This window comes from Camelus bactrianus, chromosome 16 (genome assembly GCF_048773025.1).
Source record: "Camelus bactrianus isolate YW-2024 breed Bactrian camel chromosome 16, ASM4877302v1, whole genome shotgun sequence".
In the NCBI taxonomy this organism is placed as follows: Eukaryota; Metazoa; Chordata; class Mammalia; order Artiodactyla; family Camelidae; genus Camelus; species Camelus bactrianus.
In genome coordinates this window covers 33342456-33361569 of record NC_133554.1, presented here as the reverse complement: position 1 = coordinate 33361569, position 19114 = coordinate 33342456, and the positions used below count along the sequence as shown (strand labels likewise).

Genomic DNA, 19114 nt, shown 5'->3' with positions numbered 1-19114 from the left:
TAGGTATAGTTGAGAGCCCGGTTCCAAGGATTATTTTATTTTCAGGTGTTGAAAGGGGAGGAGGGTAAGACCATTTCCCCCGTTTAGGGGAGTGACCCTCAGACATGCCCAAGGGGTGGGACTGGGGATCCAGCTTCCTAGTAGGGAGGCGGTGAGTAGAGGAGTTGACTCCGTTACAGCCCTTCTTGTCCGGAAGACTGATTTATCCTTCCTCCCTGCACCCTCACCCACGGAGGGCAGACGGCAAGAGGAAGGAAGGAAGGAATCAGAACCTACGAGTGAAAAACTATCTCGTTTTAGAGTTTATTCAATATATATTTATAAAGGGCATGCTAAATGCCAGGCACTGTTGCTAGGCGTTGCCATAGGGATAATGAACCAGACCTAAAGAAGCTTGGTGAAAAGAAATCAAGCCTCCTGACTCCAAGCTCAGTATTTCTTCCCACAAGTCCTTGAATATGCAGGAATCAAGGGGCTGTGAGTTTAAATCCTGGGAGGATTCCTCAGGATTTTACTGAGATATGTAAGATGAAAAAGAATACTATGGACTGAGAAAAACAAGCCTTCAATAAAGAAGGCTTTCCCTTTTCTCGCTAGCCAGAGTACAGGCTCATAATCTAACATTCCCAGCAGAACCTGGGGCAGCACTCAGTAACCAAACACGCTGATTATTTCTGCAGCAAAGCATTTGAATATTCATACTAATGTGGGTACATTTATGAATATTCGTACTAATAGCCTCACTTTGGATTATATTTTGTAGCCAAATTTGCTTTTAAAAAAAGAAGTCCTGGGGGATGATACAGCTCAGTAGTAGAGTGCATGCCTAGCGTGCATGAGGTTCTGGGTTCAATTCCCAGTACCTCTAATAAATAAATAAACCTAATTACCTCCCTCGATTAAAAATAAAAAATAAAAATAAAAAGAATTTAAAAAAAGAAGTCCTGTTTTCACAGTTTTGTGAATTTTCCAACAATGGAATGTAGGGTTGAATGATAATGGCCAGCATTTATTGGGAGCTAAAATACTGGGTTTTTTTAGTTAACATTTATTGAGTGCCTAATATGTACCAGGCATTATGTAATGTATACTTTTTTTTTTTAAAGGGAGGTACTGGAGATTGAACCCAGGATGCACTCTACCACTGAGCTATACCCTACCCCCTACTTTGTCTTATTTAGTCCTTTCTACAACCTTGTGAAGTAAGTACTATTATTTGTCTGTTCTGACAGATGCAGAAAGAGAGGCTTACAGAGGTTTGGTCACTTATACATGGGTTATACTGAGAGCAAGCCAAATCTGTGTCAGAGAAAACGTTCTGACCACTATGTGATACAGTCACAGCTTGGAACTCTCCCTGACTTACCACATTTTACCTTGTATTAATTATGGTCATTTGGTACCTGTTGCTCCCTCCTCATACCACCCCACACCCCCACCGTTCTTAGCACTCTAGATATGGATCTAGTACAGGGCCTGACACAGCTTAGATACTTAACATGAAGCAGAATGAATCAATACAATATTTTATACAGATCTCATGTTTTGTTGTGTTTTACCACTCTATAATAAAGATGCCCAAGTATTTCTGAAAGGAGATGCAATAAACCGGCAACAGTGGTTGCCTCGACGGTTTGGTTGTAGACAAGATGGGCCAAAGAGTGTGTGTGTGTGTGTGTGTGTGTGCGCGCGCGCATGTGTGTGTACACACAAACATACACATATACCTTTATACCTTTTTGTACCTTTCAAATGTGCTGTGCACCGACTGCCTATTTGAACTATGTATTTCATTCATTTTTAAAGGATTCCAGAATTTTGCTGGGGTATTATTTACTTAATAAGATGCTCAAAAGTCAACTCACTGGATAACCTCACACAAAGAAAAACACTACTCCGTAGCTTCTCCATGGCTACAGACTACAGAGGCCCAAAGGTGGCCCATGAGGTGAGAGGATTCCTCATGGGTCCCCACCTTACTACTGGACCACTGTTTTCAAGTACAAGGTCCGTAAGTAATATGACAATGAGCAAAAACCACTTACCTTAAATCCAGGAGAAAGGTTCAACCTTTGATCTGTACCACTCTGCAAATATCCTTTTTGAGCCTACTCCTGCATCATAGGATAGTGATAATTACTACCTCTCAGGATTTTTCTGAGGATTAAGTGTGGCGTTTCTAGAAATGTTCTGTAAAGTGGCAAGGAATGCCCAGATAATTGTCACCTCACTTGCCCATTGTGCCTTCTCTCCTTCAGGCCTGTGTTCACATTCTCTACCTGGAATACCCTTTCCCTTTAGTCTATTAGGGGAAATCCTAGTTGTTTAAACTCTCTGAGCCTCTATTCCTCTATTAGTAACATTAGTAAAATAACAGTAGCCATAAAAAAGAGATAATGTGATTATGAATGTGCACAATATGTGGCCAGAGTAAATATTCAATAATTACTAACCCTTATTATTATTATTCATCTTCAAGGCTGGCTGGAATATTACTTTCTCTGCTAAACCTTAACACCTCTAGGCATATTATTATTATTAATTACTAATTTTTAATTACTCCATCCTCTGGAATAATTCATACCTTTATTATAGCACGCACTACTTTTTATTTTAGTGGTTTGGTTACTCATCTGTCTCGCTACTACATATGACATCTCTAAGGCAGTAAGCATGGAGCACCAGTCTTGTATCTCTGAGATCTGACATTGACTGAGTACTGCAGAAATGGTAAACAGAATGGAAATGAAGACATGGTAGCCAGTGGTCCTTCCCCTGGCCATGGGTCTTCAAGATTTCACCTCCTCCTCTTTTCTTTCCAAAGAGCCAAACTTGTACAAAGAAAAGTCAAAGCCTGAAGGGCTGCAGCTGCTTAAAGGACCAGTTCCCCAGCTCCCAAGGAAACTGGCAGTGCTTAGTCCTGTGCTCACTGACTTCTTCAAGGCAACACCTGGCTACTTTTCCCTGGCAGCTTGCCCTCTGGAGCCACTCCCATGCCTTCTGGGGATGGATGACACAACTGAGTGGTCTTCCTGCAGGAATTTGGATCCAAGCCTCTCCTCCCCAGCGCACTGGACTTCCCTGCATTGAGCCATCTCTTAGTGTAACAAAGTTCAGTGGCACCTCGCTCATGGCTCCTTGCAAGCACTCATGCCCAAGGACAGAGGCCAGCAAGTATCCTGGAGTTCAGGTCACTGCTGTGCCTCAACCCTCTCTAAAAAAGATACATTGTGAAGATCCTTCTCCCTTTCCCCAAGGACCTGTGTCCCACTGCCCTCCGAAGCAATCCTTCCCCTCCAGGACCTAGCCTTTTTTTTTTAATGGAGGTACTGAGGATTAAACCTAGGACCTCATGCTTAGTGTATGCTAAGCACATGCTCTACCACTGAGCTATACCCCCTAACTCCTGTCCTAGCCATTTGTCTTGGGCTTAATGCCAAGGAAAGATGGAGTTCCCATCTAGGTCATAAATTGGGGACTAAAAGGAAAAATCATAACTTGAACTGTTTTGAGGCTTTTGATTTTAAGATCTATATTTTTAAATTTAATAATACATGCATTATGTTATCTCATTATACACCTCCCATTAATATCTTATACTACATATATCTCATTAATACTGTACATGTATACATTGCATATATCATTATTTGCCTATATTTACCTGTATTATCTTATTTCGTTGTCACAACAACCATGAATTGTTCTCATCCCCATTTCAGTGATGAGGAAATCAAGGCTGAGAGGAGATAATTAACTTCCCAGTTAGGAAGTAGCAGGGCTGAGATTTGCATTCCCCTCTCCCAAGTCAATGCTCTTTGCCACCATGCTGCACTCTTGAGGCAGTAGTGATGTCTTATGGTCATCCTTCTTAGAGTATAATGAAAACAATGGACCCTCTCCCAAGAACAGTGCACCTCTGTATCCACTCACTAACATTTTGCACTAAGCAAAATGGCTCCATCCATGGGCCATAGACCTTAGTTTAAAAAAACCTCAGTGGTAATGGACTAATTGCCTGGTTGGAGGTGAGAGAGTATTCTCCATTGATTCTCCAAGGCTCCATGGGCCCACCAATCACACTCCCAACCCTGCTGATTATGATTTGTAAGTCCGGCAATTATAAAGCTATTTGGAGCCCATGATGAAGGGAAATTCTTACCAGCCCCTTGGCAAAAAATAGGCTCCTGGAGTTTCACAGGAAATAAGACAACCATCTTCCCTGGGGGCTGCTCCTTGATTATCTCCAGAGGGCAGAGGCCTGGAGGGGATGCCAGCCTGACACTCGTAAAGGTTGCTGCATTCTACTTGCATAACAACATTACCAGTTAATCCATTGCAGCCTTGGTGATTTAAGCTGCCAGTTTAACCTCAGTCCAATTCCTTCTCTTTGGCCCTGAGTTTCCTGGGCTCTGCTTCAGGTTCTGTCACTGGTTTGCTGTAGACAATCTTGAGAATGTTACTTAAGGTGAAGAGGCTAAGAGGACAAACAGCAGATCATGGTAGACCAGCAGTTCTCAAATGGGAGTGATTTTTTTTTTTTTTTTGCCCTGCAGCTAGGAGACATTTGTCAATATCTGACATTTGGCAGTTGGTTGTTACAACTGGGGGAGAGGTTGGTACCGGCATCAAGTGGGTAGAGGCCAGAGATGTTGCTAAACATCATCATACAACGCATGGGATGGCCCACAGCAATGAATTATCTGCTCACAAATGTGCCAAGGGTGAGAAATCCTGTGGTAGAAGACCATGATGAATGTTAGATGGACTTGGATTGAAATCGCCGGCCTGCTGTATGATCTTGAGTAAGTCACTGAACCCTAGATGAGGCGGCACGGTGATTAGAACATGGGTTTGGAGTTTGAATCCCAGCTTTACTAGCCAGCTGTATGACCTTCACAGGATTCCTCATGTCTGAGACTCCCTTGTTTCCTTACTTACAGAATGACTTATTTCATAGGGATGGTAGAAGTTATTCACTGAAAATACTTACCACCGCACCCGACATAGGAGTGCTCAAATGTTAGCTGATGTTCTAACCAACACTGGCTTTTCCTCTTCTACAGCACGTAGCTTTTGTATCCACATAGTCAACAATTTATGGCATTGTTCAGTATTGTTTCCACTCTGTTGGTTTCTTAGCATTTCCCAAGACTCCTAGGAGGATGCTTAACACCTAAATACCTGTATGACTGTCTTTAAATTGCATATAAATTGAATCCATTCTTTTTGACTCACATATTTTGGTGTTTTAACCCTTTTTGCTAGCTACCCGTCAGCTGGAAGGTGTTAACACTAATTAGGAATGTTCTTGGTCTCACTAGTCAGTTTTGCAGTAAGTTGAGATATAAGGTTTTCAAAAAATGGGTGCCACTTATGTTATTACTCCTTTTGAAACCACCCAATTTGGGGCAGACAATATCTACCAGCACCTAAGTTCATTCTGTGATTATATCAGCCTAGCTTTCTCTTACCTGGGTCTTTAGTTCCACTGTAGCCAAGTTGGGGGCACCTGCTGGGCACAGACTGAAACCACAAGGAAGATGCTGTGTGGAGCTCTGTAAACAACTTGTTAGTTGGTTCACCCCCCGAAACACCCTTTTCATCCTTATCAAAGATAGGGATAAAAAACTGTAAAGCCCCCATGAACAGAGACCGTGTCCCTTATCTGTTTTATTCAAGCACGTTTAGGCGCTCTAAGAAAGGCCAGTTGGGAACAAAAATGAAACTTACAGGTGGGGCTAAGTGCAGGCAGATGGAGGCTCCCTCCACCTCTAACGTGCTATACAACTTCTTTGGGATGAAGTTTCCCTATCTGTGCTACCTCAACTGTGTGGCCAAAACGAAAACAGATGGGACAGCACAGCAGGTAAAGGTTTAAAGCCGGCCTGAGGGGGGAGTCCCCAGTCCTGCCACTTACCAGTCTGTGATGTTGGACAAGTTATTTTGCTTCCTTAAGCATCAGTCCCCTCATTTGCAAAACAGGTATAATCATTGTACTTATAATTCATAGGGTTGTTGAGATAACAAATGTAAAACACTGGGTACAGAGCTTGGTGCAAATTAAGCCCCTCAAAAATTTTACAAATTATCACACCAATAATATTACACAAATCCATGCTCCCCCGGGAGATGTTCTTAGTCACACCAATGCTGCTTCTCACTCCTGAGGAGACCCTAATCACCAATGGCTGACCCAATCCCACTTCCCTTGTCCCGCCTTTCCATGAAGGCCTTACCCAAGGGCAAAGGACAGAGGCGCAGGCATATGGGTTTAGAGAAACGTCCTGTTTAATGGTAAAGCTTAGCACACTCCAGCACCGGGCATGGCCTGGGGTCGAAGCAGCAGGGATGGGTAGGCGACTTCCACGGAGCCTCACATGGCGAAAAGGATGAGGAAGGCAACCATCAAACAGAAGAGTCCCATGGCCTCAGACAGGGCAAAACCCAGAATGGCATAGGAGAAGAGCTGCTGCTTCAGAGACGGGTTCCTGCCGGGGAGAGACCGAAGCTAGCCCAAGGGAAGGAAGGGGTGAGGGCATGGGTCATGGGTGATGGTGATGGAGGATGCAGGCAGGTGAAGTGAATGGGGAGTGCTGAAACTGGGAGAGGGCTTAGCTTGCATATATCGTGGGGACTGGACAGACAGGCAGAGTACCAACATGGTGAGTTTAAATGAGCCAGGCTGGAAACATATTTATTTAAATTCTGATTCAGAGGCCACTGGAAAAAAACAGGTAGATGAAATCAACTCAAAGCTAGAAGGATCTCTGCTGAAGCTTCCTCCAAATAGGGTGAAATTTACAGTAGGAGATGCTTGAGGCCACCCCAACTTACCTGGCATAGCCAATGATCAAGCTGCCAAACACTGTTCCAATGCCGGCCCCCGAACCAGCCACACCAACTGTGGCGGCCCCAGCACCAATAAACTTGGCCGCTGTGTCAATGTCCCGGGAGACAACACTGGTCTGGAACTCCCGCCTGGCCACCTGGAGCGGGATGCTGCTGTTGGAAGGCTAGAAGGAGGGGTAGAGAGGGAAGGAGAGAAAGAGAGAGAGGAAGGGAGATAGTGAGGCACAAGGACAGGTGGCTGACTCCACCCCCCATCCCACCCACCTGAGCCCTGAAATTGTTGACAAATTGCTTAGGAAGTGCGGAATGCTCAGACTGCAGAGCATGCTGGGAATTAGTCTTAGGGTCCATTTCCAGGTAGGGCTAGGGAAACTTCACTTTTCCAAGAACCTCACCTACTCAGAACTATTAAAGCACCACAGATTCTCTAACACTCCCCCCACTTTGGCCCAAAGGCAACTCAACTTAATTAAAGTTCCCCAGTCTAAGGAAATTCTTAAGAGGACCCATTCTCCATTACCTGTTCAGATGGGATCTCTGGCCTACTCAGGAAGGAGGCAGACACAGGCCTGATTAGACCCCTGGTACAAGAGCGGATCTATAAAATCAGAAAGACACACTCCCCTAAATCAGGCAAGAAAAAAAAAAAACCCTTCAAACAAACCAAAAAGCCCTAATTGCTGAGCTTCTGTGAAAAGTAACTACAAATATTATAAATAAAACAAGCCTACTCTGTTTCAAGGTCAGTTAATGTAGTCCTATGTGTACCAGTCAGGCCTGCACCAGAGACAGCTGTCCTGAGACCCTGGTGTAGTCAGCAGTAGCAACCTTCCCATTTAAAACTGAGTGATAAAATTCACTTCCATGGGCACAGCCCTTATCAGTAATTCAGAATGGAACAAAACGCCACACTAACATCAAACCAAGTACAGGAAAGAAGGTTTATATCCAGATCACCAAAGAAATCAGAACGGGAAAATATTATTATGCTAAAATGCAGTCACTGTTACACATTCGGAATGGAGTGGGTCAGTAAGTCAGCTGAGGTTCCTGAAACAACCACCTAAGCAGAGACTCCTGTAAGGAGGCTTTCTTGCGCTATTTCAAGAAATATAATTTAGCAGTCCTAATACAGATGCATGGATCCCACCTCGCAGGGTGCAGCCTGGGCATCAGGATTTTTAAAAGCTCCCTAGGTGATTCCAATGTGCAGCCAAATTTGAGAATCATTGTTTCAGTGGACTGTCCGGCTATGGCCAAGCCAGACTAGGGGTAAAGGTCAGATGCAGACTCTCAACACATTCCAAAGCCAAGACAGATTGATTTACAGGCCCAAGTAATCAGAGGTTAACTGCATCACATCCCACAGCTTCCCTAAAGGGGCAACATCATCAGGATGCCAAGCTCCTCTCAATTCATTCATTAAACAATGAAGTCTCCCACTCCGGAGGAGCAGCTTACCAGAGCAGGAGGAATGAGTAGCGCCCCGGTGGTCTGCATTTTTTCAGTCTGCAGAAGGAAAAAAAAAATCCATTGACAGCCTGGTTGTTTGCTTATAGTGACGACCTTCGGTCGTCCCCTTCACCCGGCCCGTCGTCCCCGGACCACGCTCTTCCTCGAACCGTGCCCCAGCTGAGGAGAACATTAGAGGTCAGAGGGACAGCGCGAACTCCCGGTCCACCACTTTTAGAGCGACAGGTCTGCAAAGGAAGGTCATGGAGATCGAAAGTAGAGGAAGGAGGCCCGAGCCCCAGGAGGGAAATGTTGCCCAAAGAGAATGGTCTCCCGGGAAGACTGGAGGCAGAAACTGGGCAGGTGCCGCTCAGGCTCCTGCCCATTTTACACAGCTGTCCATGGCCTACTGGGACAGTTAATCGATCATTACCGTTGGTAATTAACATTGTTAAGGCTATAGACCCCCATCGCCTTTCCCGGCCCGAGGGGCAAATTCCCCTCCACATAACCCTGCCGCTTGATGGCTTTCGGCCCCAAGTCACCTGCACTCCCACTGCCCTGCTGCCCCTGCTAGGACCACAGCGCTCGCTCGGCTCAAGGTGACTGACTCACCTCCCGGCTTTAGCCCTAGGACTCAGAGCTCAGCTACAGACCCACGTGTCCGGGGCTCCCCCCACTCTCATTGGCCGCAATCCCCCACGCCTTCATTGGTTAACATCCTCAAGTCCTCCTTTCTTAGTGGTTTTCCGCAGCTTCTTCCTTTGTCTCCACAGGAGCTTCGTGGCAGTTCCCGCCTCCATGCGGGTAAAGGCGGGGTTTTTCTTCGAGATCTGGCTTCCGATTGGTCAATCCCTGAAGTGCTCGACCATAGAGTCGGCTGGACTCAGAGGTTCCGTAACATCCCGCACAAAATGGCGGCCAAGGTGGAAAGCTGCAGAAAAAGGCGTGGGAGAGATGACCGGACGCCTTCCGCAGAAAGACACATGACCTTGGACCTTAGCCTTCATTCGAGCGCTCGAGCCTTGAGGCGCGTTGCATGTTGGGATTTGTAGTCTGGTCAGCCCCCTCAGTTTCCACGCCCCGCCCCATCCCCGGACGGCAGAGATCCCGCGAGACGTTCTTCCCGAGGCTGGGAGAGCCAAAGCCTTTGCAGCAATTCGCGCGCTAGTGATTCGAGGAAGCGTAGCGTCCGCTGGGGAGCTTAAAGAACGATTGCTGGCTCGGAACTTCGCTGGTGGGCGAACGCGCTTATGTGGACCTTTGCTGGTGTTGAGCAGTCATGTACTAGCAACCAGTTGGTTTCTGTTTTTTTAAAAAAATATTTTCGTGTTGTGAAAACAACATTCTAAGGATAAAACACTTAATACCCTGATAGAGAACCGACCAAAGGATAGGAACAGGTAGTTCACTGAAGAAGAAATATAAATGGGAGGAAAGAATGTTCTGCTTCACTATTCAAAGAAATAGAAGTTTAAACTGAACATTTCACATTTATCGAAAGAACACAGTTCTTTTCATTAATGTGAGCCAGGCACTTCTGTACTGCTGGTGAGAGTATGAGTTGGAACTTTTCTTGAAAGCAGTTTGGCATTGTTGACTGAAAGGCTTTGAATGGTCCATCCTGTTTGACCCAGAAATTCTTGAGGAATTGGGAGCCTTTAAACTCTCCATCCTCTTTGACGCAGAATATCACTTACAGAAATCTATCCTGGAGAAAAAAATCAGAAATGCAAAGATTTTCTTCAAAGGATGTACATTGCAGAGTTTATCAAAATTGGAAACAAGTAAATGATAAATAGTTAAGTGATTTATGATAATTTCACTTGATGAAATAAGCAGACATTTAAAATAATCTTTTTTGTTTGTTTGTTTTTCAGCTTAAATAATAAAAATTTATTAAGAATTCCTGGAATGATGGTTGTCATCTCTCAGCCTCGAGGGAAGAACCAACACTAGAAAATCACCGAGACATCACACACTACCCCAACACCCCTGGCCAACATAAGGGAGGTTAGTCATTTCTCTGAAAATGAGTCAGTTGTCATTTATTCAAAAAGAGTTGGAGGACAGATGCAGAGGGGACCATCATATGATACTGAGGCAGCATGAGGGTGTACTAAACCCCAAACTGCCTCCTCAAAAACCAGAGGAGAAAGAGATCCACTTCTCTGTGAGTTGAGTTCTTGATCACCAGGCTCAATTATTACCCTTGATGTAGCTATCACTTTGAGGTGAAACTTTTTCATGAGGTGAAATTTTTATGCTGTCGGTTCAGTACAAGCTTGTCAGCGGTGAGATAGATAGGATTCTGTGATGGAGTGATTATCTTGTAGATGTTCTGGGCTGCCCGGATCTTGTGCTATTTTGATGTAGCCAGAGTTCTTGCCTAGTGCTTCTCTGAGGCAAGTATGGTGGGGTAAAGGGTTCACCCAAGGTCAAGTCTCAATCCCTGGCCTCATCCTTACTCCCCTCACCCCAGCCCTCCTCTGGGGTGTCAGATCCAAGATTGCATTCAGGAGGCTTGTGCCTGGCCCTATTTTGGTCCCTACCTGTGAAATTCCCTGCAGGCAGCTGCCAGGAACAGGAGGAAGCTGCAGAAACTGAGGCAAGTCCAGTAAAGCCATGTTTCAGGAGTATTTTATACTGAGAAAAATTTCATGATGTAAGGCAAATTTTAAAGATGGAAGTGCAGAACTGTGTAGTATTGTGAAAAAAATGGAAAAAAGATGAAAAGAAAATAAAACAGTATTAATAGTTAATTCTAGATGATGTAATAAGATTGATTTATATTTTTATGAGTATGTATTAAATGTATAATAGAAATATATTAACAATTATGCTAATCTGGAAAGTCAAGACTCTGGACTCAGAAAAAATATAAGATTGAGACTTCAGATATCCTGCCAAAATTGTATAATGGAAAGAATGTGGAGTTTTGAAATCATGAAGACTTGAGTTCCTATCCCGGCTCTACCGTATAACTGGATATGTGTATCTGAGCAGATTACCAAATCTCTTTTGACTTTAGTGCAATAAGTTACCATTTGTCGAGGACTTATCACATGGCAAGCATTGTGTTAGGTTCATTCACCTGTAATAGGATTTAATCCTTACAAAAATCCTTTAAGTGGGTATTATTATCCCCATTTTACAGATTTCTCCATGTTACAGAACATCTTTTTTCAAGTTTGGCATATTTGGTAAGAAGTGAAATCAGTATTTGAACCGAGGTAGGTCTGGGTCCAAAACATTTAACCATTAGCTCTTGAGCCTCCCTAAAACTGGAGAACCTATAAAACAAGGTTAATACTACTTACCTTATAGAAATATGAGATAAAATAAATGCCAGGCATAGGTCTGTGTTTGGTGAATATTCCCTGCCTGTTACTACTCTAGGACAGGTTATATTTTCATGGGGGTCATCCCTAACTTTGTCTCCACATATTAATTTTTTTTTTCATAAGCAGATTTATCACACAGCTCTACTCATAGCACACATTCAAAATTGTCAAGTTTATCCTATGACCTGCTGGAAATCAGGCAGTTCAGTGCCATGTTTAGAATGTGGATTTTGGAGTTAAATAAGCAGGATTCAGATCCTAGCACTGCTACTTACTGTTGTGTGATTTGGGGCAAGACTCAACCTCTCTAAGGCTCTGTTGTCATCTATAAATGGGAGATAACTCTTTGTCAACAGTATTGTTATGAGTAAATGAGCTAGTACATGTGGAGGTGCTCCTTTAATTATTGAAGTAAAAGGTGCTGGTAAACTTGGAGAGGCTGTGGGAAGTGGAAGGTAGTTGGGAAACCTCAAATCCAGATCTGACATCTTGGGGGTTGTACCAGCTGTCTTGGAGAGGCCCAAAAAATTCTGTAGAACTCTGAGAGGATTTCTGAGTAGGCAGAAAAGCTTTTGATGAAGGTGACAAAGGGTAAACTTGTGGGTAGTAAGCCATCAGGTCCCTCTTTCCAAAGGCATTTCTGACTCTCTTCAAAACCCACCTCTTCCACCCAGAGTCTCATTTCACATCTTCACTTCCTTTGAGCCCAGTTCTTCACTCTTCCTTTAGAAGTTCATTTCTGAGCACTTAACAGCTCCAAGCACCGCACTTGGTGTTGGAAGTACACAGATGAATAAAACCAGTTTTCACACTAAAGAAACTCAGAATTAGCAAGAAAATAAATAGGTAAATAAATGCTTAAAGCTATTACCTTAATAAGCACAACAAGAAAACTACCTGCAAAATACAAAGAAGGGAGGGACTAAGTCCATCTGGAGAGAAACAAGGAAGGTCTTTTTGAAAAGAAAAAAAGATTTCTGGGCTGAGTTTTGAGGATAAACATATGTTGGCTAGATAGATCAAGGGAGAGAGTGACAATGGATGACACTCTTCCAGGCAGAGTGAACAGTATGTGTAAAAACACAGGAGAGTTTGGTATACCAGTCAGTCATGGCCAGGGCACAGCTGAAATATGACTGCCACATTTCCATTTCTGGCAATATGGCCAGACCAAGTATTCTGAAAATCCTCTGCCACACACCTAAAAACGTTACATAAAATATAACAAGTATATTTTTAAATGCAGAGCCTTGTTTTTGACAGCTAAAAGAAAATGTATTCTATATTATATCCAAATTACCAATTTCCCACAGTCTGAAAAAATACCTCCTTTGCCAAATGACCCAGCTGGTGATGATATATTCTGTAACAACAATGGTAACAAATATAAAAGGAGAGTTTCTTTGGTGGGGGTAAGGAGAGAGATGATTCATGGTGATAAATGCTAGCTTTTAAATGCATAGCTGAGCTCACAAGAAAGTAAGGCGAGTCCTTAGGGACCTAAAACAAAGAGAGAACATAAAACCAAAGCAGTAAACATGTAATATTAAACTGAAGCCGCCATGGCTGGGAATATAGTGGGATAGAGAAAGGGGTATCAGTCACAGAAATTAAGTGACTTGAGTTTTAATCCCCTATAGGGAGAGAAGGGTTTCGGATCTGTATAAGATAAGGAGTTAGAATTGAAATTTCTAAATAAAGCTAAGATCCTCAAAAGGCTACACCTTTTGAAGGATGGACTTCAGATGTGGACTACCATTCACAGGGAGGTAAGAAGGAAGCTTGTCTGCCTATTCTTGGGTCTGGGTGGGGACAAAAAACTTTCCTGAGAATTTATAATGACAAGATTATACTTTATGTTGGATTCAAATCTTTACCCTGTGTCCAGGAATGTCCAAGCTAAGGAATTGACATTAAAAGTGGTTCTAGGCTGGGGATGTCCCTGGGACAAAACAATGTAAAACTCCTCTGGGCCCATGCAGAATTCCCACAGTAACTGAAAAGTGATCTTCACAAAGAAACAATCCACAATGAGCAAGGATCAGCAAACATAACAAAAAGCACGAATTTTTGGTAACACAATATTCAGATGGCAACTCAGCTTACAGGAGGTAGTAAAATATTGTGATTAAGAGTATGGACTTTAAAGCCAGACTGCCAGTATTCTAGTCCAGGCATTCTACTTACTGTCCGGGTGATCTTGGGCAAGTTGATTAATTTCTCTTTCCACCACTTCCTTTCACAGGGTTGTCACAGACATAGTGTCACAGATGTGTTTATTGTTATTTAAAACTAAGTATGTTTACAAAGACATAAAGAAAAAAATCAAGATGGTATAAAAAAGAACTTGCAGATTTGAAAAAGAAATAAATGGAACTTTAAAGAATGAAAAGCATAGTAATTAAAATTAAGAAAAAACTTAACGGATAGGCTAAAAAAGAGATTAATGACAATTGAAGTTCAGCTGAAAATAGGTCTGAGAAAATTATTCAGGTTCAAATACAAAGAAATAAAAGATCAAAAGTATGAAAAGGAGGTTAAGGGACATGGAAGGCAGAATGAGAGCTAACATACATCTGATTAGAATATTAGAAGGAGAGAATAGAGAAAATGGGAAAGAGTCAGTATTTGGAAATATAATGGCTGAGAAATTTACAGACTGTTGAAAGACACGAATCCTTTGGTTTAGGAATCTCAACAAATCCCAAGTACAACAGCTATATAGAAAAAGAAAAATCCACTACTATTCCCATTTTAGTCAAACTGCAGACCACTCTACAAAGAGAAGATATTAAAAGCTACCACAGAGAAAAAACAATTTATCTACAATGGAAAGTTTCACTGAGAAGGTAACATTTGAACAAAGACTTGAAGGAGAGGTGGTAAGGCATAAGGATATCTGGGGAGAACATATTCCAGGCTGAAAGAACAGCAAGTACAAAGGCCCTGTGGCAAAAGCCTGATTAACATATTCTAGGAATAGGGATAGACCAGTTTGAATAGAGAGGAGGGAGCAAGAGGGCGCATCATTGGAGCTGAAGTCAGACAGATAATGGTGGTAGGAGTAGGGGTGGGAGAGGAGGCCTTGTAAATGTTAGCTTTATACGAATTTTGGCTTTTACTCTGAGTGAAACTGTGACTCATTAGAGAGTTTTGAGTAGAGAAGTGACATAGTCTGACTTATGTTTTAAAAGTATAACTGAGAATTGAGTATTGAGGTAGAGGTAGGGAGACAGGGGAACAAACAGGGATGCCAACTGGTGGTTATTGTAATAACTTAGATGAGAGATAGTGTGGCTTTGCCAAGATGGTAGCAGTGGAAGTGGTAAGAAATGATAGGATTCTGGTTTTAATTTGAAGGTAGAGACAACATAACCACTATTAATGAATGACAAGGATAAGAGAATGAGAGGAATTAAAGATGACTTCAAGGCTTCTAGCTTGAATAGCTGGAATAATGGAGTTGCCATTAACTGAGATAAAGTTTGACCATGATTATAGCAAGGTTTTTTTTTTTTCTTGGAAAGTGGGATTAAGATTTCAATTTTATCATATTAAGTTTGAGATGACTGTTATACATTTCAAGTGAGGGACAACATTTAGGCATTTGAATATATGAGTGTGGGGTCTAGGAGAAATCTGGGCTCGAAATATGTATTTGGGAATCATCAGTACATAGTTGGCATTTAACATCCTGAGACTAGATGAGATCATCAAAGAGTGTATCACACCTAGGCATATGGTAGCCAAATTGTCAAAAGACAAAGATGAAGAGAGAGACTTCATAGCAGCAAGAGAAAAGTGACTCATCATGGACAAGGAATCCTCAATAAGATTAACAGCTGATTTCTCACCATAAACTATGGAGGCCAGAAGTTAGTGGGAGAACACGTTTAAAGTGCTGAAAAAAAAGGACTGTCAACCAAGAGCTCTATATCTAGCAAAAATATCCTTGAAAGGCCATAGGAGAAATTAAGACACTCCCAGATAAATAAAGACTGAGAAAATTCATCACTACAGAATTGCCCTACAAGAAATACTAAAGGGAAGTTCTTCATGCTGAAATGATAGGGCCCTAGACAGTAATTCAAATCCACATGAAGAAATAAAGAGCATTAGCAAAAGTAAATAGATAGGTAAATATAAAAGACAATATGAATGTATTTTTTAATAATTCTTCTCTTCTACCTGATTTAATAGACAATTACATACTAACCATTAAATACAAAATAGATAAACAAGTTCCTTCTGTATAGCATAGGAACTACATTCAATATCTTTAGTAACCTACAATGAAAAAGAATATGAAAATGAATATATGTGTTTATATGTATGACTGAAACATTATGCTGTACACCAGAAGTTGACACATTGTAAACGGACTATACTGCAATTAAAAAAAGAGAAAAAGGGACAATTATATAAAACAATAATTATAAAATTGTGTTAATAGGGTTCTTAATATCTAAAAATGTAGTTTATAAGACAGTAATAATAGAAAGGAGAGGGCAAGGAGTTAAGCTATCCTGGAGTAAAGTTTTTGTATGCTATCAAAATTAAGTTAGTATTAATCTGGGTGTGGAGGATATAGCTCAGTGGTAGAGTGTGTACTCAGTGTGCACAAGGTTCTGGGTTCAATCCCCAGTGCCCCCATTAAGGGGAAAAGAAAAAAAGAGTTAGTATTAATCTGAACCACATTATTTTAAGTTGAGATGTTGATTATAATCTTCAGGATAACCATTAAGAAAGTAACTTTTTAAAATACAGTAAAAGAAACAACAAGAGAGTTAAAATGACATACTAGAAACATCTATTTGACACAGGGAAGAAATTCACAAATATGTGGAAATTAGAAAATATGTCCCTGAATAATTAATGAGTCAAACAGGAAGCCTCAATGAAAATTAGAAAACACTTTGAGATAACTGAAAACAAAAACACAAGGTACCAAACTTCATAGGATGCAGCTAAAGCTGTACTTAGAAGTAATTTTATAGCTATAAATACCTATATTAAAAAATAAGGAAGATCTCAGGGGGAGGGTATAGCTCCGTGGTTAAAGTACATGCTTAGCATGCATAAGGTCCTAGGTTCAATCCCCAGTACCTTCATTAAAATAACTAACTAAATAAATAAACCTAATTACCCCCCAAACAAACAAACAAACAAACCAAAAAACCCCCAAACAAACAAAAAAAGGGAAGATCTCAAATCAACAACCCAATCTACTTTAAGAAACTAGAAAAAGAAGAGAAAACTAAACCCAGAGCAAGCAGAAGAAAGGAAATAATAAAGATAGCATGGAAATAAATGAAACAGAGAATAGATGATAGAGAAAATCAACAAAACTAAAAGTTGATTCTTTGAAAAATTAACAATATTGACAAACCTTTAGGTAGACTAACCAAGAAAAACAGAAGACAAATTGCTAAAATTAGGAATGAAAGAGGAAATGTCACTATTGACCTCACAGAAATAAAATGGATTATAAGGGAATACTATGAACAATTATATGCCAATAAATTAGATAACTTACATGACATGGACAAGTTCCTAGAAAGACACAAACTACTGAAACTGACTCAAAAAGAAATAGAAAATCTCAACAGACTTATAACAAGTAAAGAGATTGAATTAGTAATTTTTAAAAAGTCACAAAAAGGAAAACCCAGGCCCGGGTGGCTTCACTAGTGAATTCTACCAAACATTTAAAAAACTAGTATCAATCCTTCACAAACTCTTACAAAAGATAGAAGAGAAGGGAACATTTCTCAACTCATTCTATGGGACCTGCATTACCGTGATACCAAAACCAGATAATGACATCACAAGAAAACTACAGACCAGTATCTTTTATGAATATGGATGCAAGGGCCTTCAACAAAATACCATCAAACCAAATATAGCAACACATAAAAAGGATTATATGCCATGACTGAATGGGATTTATCCTAGGAAAGCAAGGTTGGTTGAACATACAAAAACAATTTTTTTAAACATTTTTTATTGAGTTATAGTCATTTTACAATGTTGTGTCAAACATACAAAAACAATTAATGCAATACAACATACTAATAGAATAAAGAACAAAATCCACATGACCATCTCAATAGATGCAGAAAAAGCATTTGACAAAGCCCAACATCCTTTCGTGATAAAAAATTCAATAAACTGGGAATAGAAGGGAACTTCCTCAACTTGATAAAGGCTGTCTATTAAAAACCCACAGCTAACATCATACTTAATGGTGAAAGACTGGATACTTTCCCCGTAAGAGCAGGAACAAGACAAAGATTTCTGCTTTTACTGCTTCTAGTCAACATTGTATTGGAGGGTCTAGCCAATGTACCAAAATTAGAAATGAAAAAGAAATAAAAGACATCTGTATTAGAAAGGAAGAAATAAAACCATACCGATTTGCAGATGACATGATCTTGTATATAGAAACTCCTAAGGAATTCTCCCAAATCTATTAGAACTAATAAACAGATTCAGCATGTGGCAGAACTCAAGATCAATACACAGAAATCAACTGTATAGTAGCAACGAACGACCAAAAAGGAAATTAAGAAAACAGTTTGATTTACAATAGCATTAAAGAAAATAAAATTATCAGAAATTAATTTAGTAAAATAAGTATAAGACTTGTACACTAAAAAGTATAAATATCATTGAAAGAAATTAAAGAAGACATCCCAGGTTCATAGATTGGAAGACTTAACTTTGTTAAAATGACAATGCTCCCCAAGCTGATCTACACATTCAGTGCAATCTCTGTCAAAATCCCAGCTGACTTCTTTACAGAAATTGAAGAGCTGATGCTAAAAATCATATGAAAATCCAGGTTCCCAGAACAGCAAAAACAGTCTTGAAAAAGAAGAACAAAGTCTGAGGACTCTCACCTGCCAATTTCAAAAGTTCTACAAACTACAGTAATCAAGACAGTGTGGTACTAGCATAAGGTTAGACAATAGATCAATGTAATTATTGAATCCGGAAATAAATCCTTATTGTAGTTAACTCATTTTCAACAAGAGTTCTAAGACAACTCAGGGGGAAGTGTGGGAAGAATACTAGTGTCAACAAATGGTTCTGGGAAAAATTGGATATCCACATGCAAAAGAATGAAGTTGAGCTCCTGCCTCACACCATGTACAAAAATTAATTCAAAATGGATGACAGACCTAAATATGAGAGTTAAAACTATAATACTTTAGAAGAAAAAGAGATGTAAATCTTCATGACCTTGGCTTAGAGACTATTTTTTTAAGATATGACACCAAAAGCACAAGTAACAAAAAAATAAGATAAACTCAACATGATCAACATGAAAAACTTTTGTTTTTTGAAGGATACCTTCAAGTTTGTGAGAGGACAGCCCACAGAATGCAAGAAAATTTTGCAAATCATATATTTGATGAGACATATCTAGGATATATGAAGAATTTTTACAACTTAACGATAAA

The 19114-nt window shown here is 40.7% G+C and overlaps 1 protein-coding gene and 1 non-coding gene across 3 annotated transcripts; both read right to left on the bottom strand.

Annotated features, from left to right (window-relative positions):
- Window positions 1-6273: 6273 nt before the first annotated feature.
- Window positions 6274-9116, bottom strand: ATP5MC1 (ATP synthase membrane subunit c locus 1). 2 transcript variants are annotated; one of them, XM_010960546.3, is made up of 5 exons: window positions 8920-9116; window positions 8314-8361; window positions 7373-7450; window positions 6838-7016; window positions 6274-6491 (listed from the first exon to the last, which is right to left on the bottom strand). In XM_010960546.3, the coding sequence occupies exons 2-5, from the start codon at window positions 8350-8352 to the stop codon at window positions 6377-6379; spliced, it is 411 nt and encodes a 136-aa protein (XP_010958848.1). In that variant the 5' UTR covers window positions 8353-8361; window positions 8920-9116; the 3' UTR covers window positions 6274-6376. The 2 variants fall into 2 exon arrangements, with proteins under 2 accessions (XP_010958848.1, XP_010958847.1); XM_010960545.3 differs by having other exon boundaries at window positions 8850-9115.
- Window positions 9117-10799: 1683 nt separating this feature from the next.
- LOC123618430 (small nucleolar RNA U89) lies at window positions 10800-11072 on the bottom strand. Its single transcript, XR_006726871.1, has one exon. It is a non-coding gene; the product is annotated as a small nucleolar RNA U89 (small nucleolar RNA).
- Between the last annotated feature and the right edge of the window lie 8042 nt (window positions 11073-19114).